Raw genomic sequence first — 9,986 nt, 5'->3', positions numbered from 1 at the left:
TTCTATTAACGGATTTTTAGTTATTAGATCCAGAATCAAAGGTACTAACAACTAAGTTTTGGAAAATTATTTATTTATTTAGAGAATTAAAATGTTTCACCACATTAGAAAAATAATAATAAATATTTTTGAATAGTAGTAAAATTTTATTATTCCTAAAAGCAAAAAAAAAAAGAAAAAAAGAATTCAAATACACTTTTAAAACCATGATCGACGTAAATTGTTGTCTAATATTAACAAAAAATACTTTTCAAATTAGTCAGTCAAACATACTATTTTGTAGAAGCACTTTTTCGAAAAGTACTACAAAATATATTTTCTAAATTAAGAAAATATTAAATGCTTGGTCAAACATGTTATGAGATATAAATTTTCAAGATCAAATAAATTTACTTGCCACGATAATCTCCTACATATTTTAAATTATTATGACATAATTAAGGCAATTTTTGTTCTTTCACTTGATGGGAGAAAAAATAGCAAGTCGGTTAAAAGAGTTGATTAAGCTTAGGCTTTAGAGTAGCTATTAAACATAGTATAATAACTGAAAAATCAAAGCTTGGTTAAGAAATACTAAAACTAGTTAAATCTAAATTATATTATCCGTAATTTCTCAGCAATCACCATCAATTAAAAAAATCATTTCTTTTATTTTTTCCATAATTATTAGGAAGAAAAAGTTAGAATAAGAGATGACACTAAAGGTGTGTTTGGTGCAAAGGACATTATTTCTCGACCATTCTGTCCGATCATTAGTTCACTAATTCTCAAGATAATATGAAATTTGGATCCTTGAATCCAACCATTACACAATTTCTCTATTGAAAAAATCTGTCGGACAAGATATACCGCTCGATAACTACTGATGTCGTAACGCTACAAAGAGGTGAAACAATCAAGATTGATCATCAATCCAATTTTGTAATCCCAGAACCCTCATTTTCCTATCCAAACATCATAATGTTTTATTAAATTACACAAATTAAAAAATTTACTTACATATCAAACATTAGAAGGCTACCCTTCGAGTGCCTTTAACCCCCAATCCACCCCATTATTAGCTCTTTAATTCTCAAAATAATATGAAATGTGGAATTGTTGATCCTCAAATCCAATCATTACACAAACTTCTATGTGGGGAAATCAGTCGGACAAGATGCACCGCTCGACAACTATTGATGTCGTAACGCTACAAAGGGGAGTAATAATCAAGATTGATCACTAATCCCATAACCCCCATTTCCTATCCAAACATCATAATGTTTTATTAAATTACATATAAATAATAAAAAATTACTTACATATCGAACATTAGAAAGCTACTCTCCAAGTGCCCTTAACCCCAATCCGCCCCATCATTAGCTCTTTAATTCTCAAAATAATATGAAATGTGGAATTGTGGATCTTCAAATCCAACCATTACACGAACTTCTATGTGGGGAAATCAGTCGGACAAAATACACCGCTCGACAACTACAGGTGTCGCAACGCTACAAAGAGGCGGAGTAATCGAGACTCATCACTAATCCCATTTTGTAATCCCCGAAACCCCATTTTCCTATCCAAACAACATAATGTTTTATTAAATTACATATAAATAAATATTTTTATTTGCGTATCAAACACTAGAACGCTACCCTCCGAGCTCTCTTAACCCCAATCTGCCCCATCATTAGCTCTTTAATAATATGAAATTTGGAATTGTGGATCCTCAAATCCAACCATTACACAACTTCTATCTGGGGAAATCAGTCGTACAAGATACACCGCTCAATAACTACAGATGTCGTAGCGCTATAAAGAGGTGGAACAATCAAAACTGATCACTAATCCCATTTTGTAATCCCCAAACCCCCATTTTCCTATCCAAACATCATAACGTTTTATTAAATTACATATAAAATAAAATAAAATTACTTGCATATCAAATTGAGTATCAAATACTAGAAGACGTATGTTTTAGCAAAATATTTTTGACACCAAACACACCCTACAAAAAAAAACAACCTGCTTTGTCAGATTCAGAGCCACCCTTTTCTCTCTCTCTCTCTGTCTCTTTCTCTTTCCTTTTTCTACTGGCTGTGTGATTACTGAGTACATACAATACAAATACTGCGAAACTTTGCTCTTCATTTTAATGGCGTGAGCACAACCATAACCAGCACTGTCCTCTTCTTCTTCCCACTCATTACCAAATACCCATCTGTTATCTTCTTCAAAAACCCAAAACCCCAAATAACAGAGCAAAGATCTTCTTTAATTCCCAATGACCAACTTAATCTTTTGTACCTAAAATTCTCCAACATATCACAGATATGAATGTATTGTTTTGGGTGTCTTAATTACTGGGTTTCTTGATTTATCTATGTTCTACGTCTTACAATAGTCGTACGTGTAATTTATGTTATAATATAGCTTGTAAAAGAGTGTTGGGTTGTGATGTATAGAGGTAAAGAGAAGGGCATTGAGGGAAAAATGAAGGGTCATGAAGAAATGTTGTGGATGTTGAAGGAAGACGTTTCGTATTTGAATCATCAGTATCATGATCAAGGTGATGCGACCACGATGATGGGGTTTTCGTCTTCGGGTTCGAGTTCTTTGTCTGGTGGATTTGGTTTATATGGTGATGAATCTTGGAATGTATTTGATCAGAATATTCATCAAGGAGGAGTACTCGATAATACTCATCATCCACTACACTTGGGAGGTTCTGGTTGGTCTTCTAACATGTTTAATGACCAAAATTTTGATAAAGTTGTTGATATAGGCCTGTCTCAGAGATTTTATGGGATGAATATTGATGATAAGGTTGATCATTTCTTCAATGGAACAGGAAATTCTCATCATGGTTTTTGTGATTTTCAAGGATCAGCAGGAGGAGGAGCATTAGGCCATAGGAGAGAGAATTTGTGTGATTCAATGGGGTCTATTCATCTTAATCCTCTGTCTAGAGGCCTCTGTAAGTATCAGAAAGAGAAAATTAACTATGATTACTTGTGTAACATGAATAGGCCTTGTAGTAACGAGGGTCTTCGATACTCGGAGCACAGTGGATTTGATGATGTTGGTGTTGATAGGAGTTTCTTTAGCTCGTTACATGGCTCTCAGTTGATGGGATTAAGTTCTGAATGTGATTGTTCCATTGCAAAGCAAATGCCTACTAGCATAATGAATCACCCTTTATCCCCATTGCCAAATTCAAGAAGCCAGGATAGTTACAGTTGTGAAGACAGCTTCATTATGCAAGGGGAATGCTTAAAATATGCTTCTGAGCAGAGAGGTTTAAAGGGTCAGAAGAAAAAAACAAGGAGTGAGATTAAAATGGAAAGGTTGCAAGAGAAGAAACCGGCGAGAAATGGCTTATTGCATTCTGGAGAATCTTGTGAAGTTCGTTTAGGGGAGATTGAATTCCAAGTAAGAGGAGCTAGTAGAAATGATTTGACCTTAAAGGATGGAAATATACAGAACCATGTGTATTTGGCAGCAAAAGATCAGCTGGGGTGTAGGTATTTACAGAGGATATTTGATGAAGGGACCTCTGAAGATGTTCAGATAATATTCAATGGCGTCATTCATCATATCTTTGAGTTAATGAAGGATCCATTTGGGAACTATCTCGTGCAGAAACTATTGTCTGTCTGTAATGATGAGCAGAGAATGCAGTTTGTGCTCATGGTGACTAAAGATCTAGGAGAGCTTGTGAAAGCATCTAGGACAACACATGGGTAAAAACAGCAAAATTCTGCTCAATCTTTTTTCATATTATTGATTCTTGAACTGTCATTTGTTTTAACTAAGCTGCAATCATTTCGTTGTTTCAGGACCCGTGTCGTGCAAAAGTTAATTGAGACAATTAAGACCAGGCTGGAAATTTCCTTAGTTATAAGGGCTCTTCAACCTGGTATTCTTAATCTCATGATGGATGTCAATGGAAATCATGTGGTTCAGCGTTGCTTGCATTGTTTAAGCAAGGATCACAACAAGGTGTGCCATCATTTTCTTATTGAACATAAATGGAGTTGTTAGGTGGAGATTCTGATAAACATAAATATATTCATATGCCTAAGTTACTTGTTTGGGAGTACTCTCTCTGGCTTAATATTAGACCACCTTTTTGTTTGCACAACTTGAAGGAAAGATAATGTCATGAAACATAGTAGATTAGCTAACAAATGTTTCTTAAAAGCAGTATTATTTAATTTACATCTGACTTGATGGTTCTAGAGAGTCATTCATCTGTTTTTCACACTTAAACATGGAGTGGAAATACACATGTTGACCAATGCTACAACCAAACACCAAAATATTGCATGTCAGCATCAGATGTTTGTTCGGAAAATCACTGAGTCCTTGAGGATAAATGGAGCTGCAGAGTCATCGAGATGGAACTAAACAAAATTTGTCATCCTAACAACATAAGAACGTCAGGCTAGAGCTTGAAAATGAGAAGCAGAGGGAAAATACTCTTGATACATTTCTAATGTACTAGATATTCTGTTGCAATTGGTTCAGCTTCCATTATTCTTAGTATCTAGTCTGATTAAGTTTTCCTATCATGCACAGCTAGTATTTGGCCTTAAGGTTTTCATTTGACGTGATGAATATATACACTTCTTTGTTGGGGTTAAGTAGGTATACATTACATGTACATGTTGGCACTGTGTGTGTTTGACAAAGTTTAGAAAGCAATAAACACTAAATTCACAAAGAAATGGGATTACTTCTAGTCATAAAGAAAGGCGAAAGGAGTGGCAATCGTTTATCTGCATGTTATGTGCTTTCTTCTTCAGGTATTTTGTTTCATAGGTTGATAGTTTCAACACCCTGAAGATGTTCCGTTAAAATATGTATTCTTCAGGTATTTTGCTTAACAGGTTGATAGTTTCAACACCCTGAAGATTTTCGGTTAAAATATGTACCTCTTTACTTTCAACATCAACTTAATTTCTTATCACATGGGATGTACCATATCTGAAGCAGAAAATGTGGGCCTTTTTTTGTTGTTGGACAATATTCATTGGAACAGAATATCTACATGGATGGGAAGTATCTTGGGGAGATCACCCTAGTTGTGCACATAAACCAATTGACATTTTTATTTCTGTATAATATCTACTCAAGATGATTTGCTTTTAAAGTATTTCATTATTTATTCTGAAATTTGTCTGTCCACTGAATCACTATGCAGCTTATTTTTGATGTCGCGACTAAGCATTGTGTTGATATCGCAACACATCGTTATGGATGCTGCGTGCTGAATAAATGCATCACTTATTCAACTGGGAAGCAACGTGAGAAGTTGCTTGTTGAGATTTGTTCTAATGGGCTTAAGCTTGCTCAAGATCCTTTTGGGTAAACTTCAGAACTTCTACTTTGGTTCTTTACTTTATTGATCTTTTAGCTCAGAGACTTATTAAGATAATCTAGAGGCAAAAGGGACTCTTGCTAAAGAAGCTAATTGTGGTTTAGTATCACATGACAGCATGTAGTGTCTTTCTACTGTTCTAATGTGTCGTACTACTTGTTCGAATTTTGGAAAATTTTAACATGCCTGCATACTTCCAAGTTATCTGCACCCTTGTAAGTGTTATGTTCTTCCAGAATCATGTCAAATAATCCATGTTACCACATTTAAGGCACTAGCCTCGATCAAATGCCAGCAGACTCATGGAAGTGTGTGAGACTGTTTATAGAATATGGCTCAGCAGTTGGCCTCTTATGGTTTTGTATATCCTATCAAGTTTTTAGGAATGTATTCTATTGACAAATTTAACTGTCATGCATTGCAAAGATGATTCCAACAAACTCGGAAATAACTACCGAGAAGAATAGTACTTGCTTGTTTGTGGACTTCTTTTTAATGGAAAATCTGAACAACATTAAATTCATCATCTTGTATACATTCCTTCCTATATTGCCAGGTAAGCCAATTTCTGCACTTTCATTACCAGAATTTGCTTAAGGAATGTGTGGTCTAGATTGCTTCACTTTCCTGGTAGTGGAGCTTTTCTTTCTCTTTTTGGTCATGATAGGGAGTTCAATGGTGACATTTTCTGCCTCTGATTTAATCCCCAAGTGCACCACAAACAAGCAACTCTTCCATCTTTTTTACTTTGTCTTCTTGAACTATGCCTGCATTTCATAAATACTTCCTTTTTAACATTGCTAATTATATAAAGAAAATTACATATTCTGTCATTTTTATCTTTTCCTTGCTGCAACATGAGGTGTTGCCTGCATAGTCATTCTGTTCCCTTACAAAAACTTATTGGAATTTTCTCAACTCATGATACAGGAATTATGTTATCCAATTCATAATAGAGTTAAAGATACCCTCTGTTGCTGCCATGTTGCTCTCTCAGTTTGAAAGGCATTATGCATACCTCTCAAGGCAAAAGTTTAGCAGTCATGTTATTGAAAAGCTCCTAAAGTGTTTTGAAGAAGGCAGATCAAAAATCATCAATGAGTTAGTCTCAGAACCTCATTTTGATCAATTGCTGCAAGATCCCTTTGCTAACTATGTGATTCAGTCTGCACTTGGCGTTACTAAGGTTAGCATTTGAACTTGTTATGTTTCTGTACACTTACATGTTTTAAACTTCTTGTTTCCATATACTTAGGTGCTTCAAGCTCTTAGTTAAGACCAAGTCTCATTAATTTTAATGTTCAAAGTAGTTACATAGGGGCAATTTTGTTAAACAAAACCAGGTGACTGTTTCAGTAATTGCATTCTTATTCCTTGTACCTTTTACGTTGAATCAGGGACCGGTTCGAACTTTGTTGCTTCATGCTGTGCGGCCTCACATGCTTCTCCTGCGCACCAGTCCATACTGCAAGAAGATCTTCTCTCGTCGACTACTGAAGAAGTAATGCTCCAACTGAGAGTAAAATGTTGTTGTTCTCTTACTATTACCTTATCTGTTTAGGTAACTGGATGTGGAATGTATCTTATCTATGATCCTATTAAGGTGATCAGTAATATATTAGACTGTTGTATGTCATGCAACAATTTTGGTTGATGCTTCTTTGTATGATGCTTTTTTTGCTCAAACTTTTGGATGTGTAAGATTGTAAGGGATGATGACAGTCTTCCGACTCATCTTTAATTATTAAGTTCCTGTTTTCTGTTGCTGGTTACGATTTTCATGTTTATCTGGTGTTTTTAACATCAAGGGGTTAGCTTTCTCTTGTAATATGCATATATTGAAGTACGACGAGTTTAAATGAAGTGACATTGATAGATCTCAACTTGCTTGAAACTGAGGCGTAGTTGAAGAAATTGTAATGGATACAACATGATAAGTAATTGATGCAAATTATTAGAAAATATTTTTAGACAGCACAAAGATGCATATTCAAAGTTTCTCACACGAAGAAAAGGACTAAAAGCTCATGTGAAACAGACCACACTCAATCATCAAACAGATGCCAACTCTGAAATATATGGGAGATGGCATATTTATTCTGGTCATTATAAAACAGAAGTGAGCCAATCCTCCTCATTCCTCCTCTTGTCCAAGTAAAGCCACCAGCATATTCTCATAATCTCCTCCTGTATCTTTGGCAATGGCGCGACCCAGAGGAATGCTATCCCTCTTCTGGTACTCGTTAGCGATAGTCTTCAGATCGACCTCAGCCCTTGTAGCGATAACTCGGGTCAGATGATCTTCCTCTGTTCCTCTCCTGTTAATTGCATCACGAAGAACCTCCACGAAATAGTGCTCAGGGTAGACAAGACCTTTTATGGTGGCCCTCAATAGTGCAACAAACTCATCCTCATCTTCCAATTGCTGCACATTAACAAAAGAACTCAACAATTCAATATAGCAGAAATAAAAAGCCAGTCCTACAGTAGAAATGCGTATGACTGAAAGACATGGAGCAACGGATGCATCTGTACCTTTAGGATATCCTCACCATATTCATCTTTGTAATGATTCAAAGTAGCATTGAGTTGCGCTTTGCTTCTTGTGGCTAAAATTCTAATGACCTCATCGTCACTGTAAGCCTTATCGGAGATCTTCTCATGCAGCACTTTAGATTCTGCTTTAGCAAGGCGCAAGTCCACCTCGTCTCCTCCATATCGGTAGGAGCTCACAAGAGGTACCAAAAGCTGAAAAAAGTTGGAAACTTGAAAGATCAATCCACAAAGTTAATTCACTGTCACTATTCATCCAAACAAGCATGGAGTTCAATGAACATTAGATATAGCCTACATTGCAATGTGGCACAGAGACATTCTTGCCTTGACAATATGTTACAATAACAAGAACTATAGAATTAAAAAGTTGTACTTTGTCGATTATCTGTCCTTCTTGACCTCCAAAAACAGAGCAAACGCTTCAATCCTTCATAGACACCATTCAAACCTCATGTAATTTGACAACAACTTCATGAATTATTGATAAAGACTTGGATACAGAGCTACAAATAAGACTACTTGCAACTAGAGTGCTTTGACTGATATACCTTGCGGTGATCCCCAGTAGTGTGATAAGCAACGTCCTCTTCAAGAGATTTCTTGTTACGAGCATGATAAGCTTCCCTTGCCAAAACCAGTTCTTTAGGAGATCTAGTACAAGCTATCTCCACAAGAACAAAGTTGCTTTTTGTCCATCTCTTAGTAGCTTCCTTAGCCAAATAGGCATCACGTTCTGACGGATCCAGTGTCCATATTAGCACCAATTTCTGAGAAAAGCATTCAAGAAAAACAAAACACAAGTGTTGGTTAGCATTTCTAATCAAAGTCCACATACAATCAAAATGTCAAAACGGTGAATCCAGGATCTCGAGTCAGTAAGTTCAAAACACGTATTTTATTACACATGTAGACATTTTCATATTTTGGCATACTAATACATATTTTTCATAGATCTGCCTCTGATCACAATCGAAGTTGAATCCATAATCTAGAGTCACTGGGTTCACAATAAGTATGATTTTATTATACATATTATATATATATATATATATAATTCATGTCATAGATCTGCCTTTGATCACACAGAGTAACTCTGAAACTCAATGATCAACTAAGAATTCAAACATTATTTAATTTTTTTTTTCTGTAATTATGAAAATAACCTCAAAATCATGGGTAAGTTCTCTGTCCAACTCTTTAAGTAGATCTTCCCCAAAAGTTTCAGCATAAGTCTGTCGAATCAATTTGCGTTGAGCAGCATTTCTATGAGCCAAAATTGATATAATCAACTTCTCGTTCGTTCCCCATCCTACAACAATCAATTCCAAAATGATCATTCCAGAAGTTAAAACTTTAGTCAATTTTGAAGTTAACATCACCGATCAATCTAAAAAATTAAGATCTCTATAATCGGAAAAGATAGTAAACAGAATTGAGAATATACTAAAGATCAAAGTAGTGAATCTGTATATTCGTATGATAAGTAGTTGAGAGATCCAATGGTATATAAGTTGACTTCAATACCTTTGAAGGCAGATCGGAGTTGTTCACAGTCTTCAGCGACGGAAGGAACTTCTACCGGAACTGTAAGACTTGCCATTTTCTTCTTCTCTGTGTGGTTAGGAGGATATGATTGTGAAAACTCGAAAATGCAGAGTGATGAGTATGGAGTCAATTTTTTCCGCTTCCCTTCTTTCCTTTTTAAAGACACATAAAGATCACCTTTGATCTACAATAGGGCCCTCTTTTTGTGTTTTTTTTTTTTCTTTTTTCCGCGTGGAGTGGTGTCAAAAAAACAAATTAAGCTATACGTATCACTGAAATTACCGCTCGTTTTGATAGAGTTTATAAGAATAATATTTAGTATTGTACATTGATAATGTTTGCAATTAGTTATGTTTATAATTATATTACTCCACCCATTTCATTAATGTGGTATAACTTGACACTGTGTTTAAAGATTTATAAAATTTGTAATCTAAAATAATTATTAGATATTTATGTAATGATAAATTATTTTATTAAAAATTAAAAATAATTATAATTAAGTTTTTTTTTTGGAACA

General features: G+C 35.1%; 2 protein-coding genes across 2 annotated transcripts; one reads left to right on the top strand and one right to left on the bottom strand.

Moving 5' to 3' along the window:
* Nucleotides 1-2,053: 2,053 nt before the first annotated feature.
* LOC125854268 (uncharacterized) lies at nucleotides 2,054-7,121 on the top strand. Its single transcript, XM_049533764.1, has 5 exons — nucleotides 2,054-3,725; nucleotides 3,822-3,984; nucleotides 5,189-5,352; nucleotides 6,296-6,551; nucleotides 6,763-7,121. Exons 1-5 carry the CDS (start codon nucleotides 2,440-2,442, stop codon nucleotides 6,868-6,870), a joined length of 1,977 nt encoding a protein of 658 aa, XP_049389721.1. The 5' UTR covers nucleotides 2,054-2,439; the 3' UTR covers nucleotides 6,871-7,121.
* Nucleotides 7,122-7,285: 164 nt separating this feature from the next.
* Nucleotides 7,286-9,671, bottom strand: LOC125854267 (annexin Gh1-like). Its single transcript, XM_049533763.1, has 5 exons — nucleotides 9,446-9,671; nucleotides 9,085-9,230; nucleotides 8,470-8,688; nucleotides 7,901-8,113; nucleotides 7,286-7,790 (listed from the first exon to the last, which is right to left on the bottom strand). The coding sequence occupies exons 1-5, from the start codon at nucleotides 9,519-9,521 to the stop codon at nucleotides 7,500-7,502; spliced, it is 945 nt and encodes a 314-aa protein (XP_049389720.1). The 5' UTR covers nucleotides 9,522-9,671; the 3' UTR covers nucleotides 7,286-7,499.
* Between the last annotated feature and the right edge of the window lie 315 nt (nucleotides 9,672-9,986).

The sequence above is a fragment of the Solanum stenotomum genome, chromosome 2 (genome assembly GCF_019186545.1).
Source record: "Solanum stenotomum isolate F172 chromosome 2, ASM1918654v1, whole genome shotgun sequence".
Taxonomy (NCBI): Eukaryota; Viridiplantae; Streptophyta; class Magnoliopsida; order Solanales; family Solanaceae; genus Solanum; species Solanum stenotomum.
This window is presented reverse-complemented; position numbering and strand designations above follow the sequence as displayed.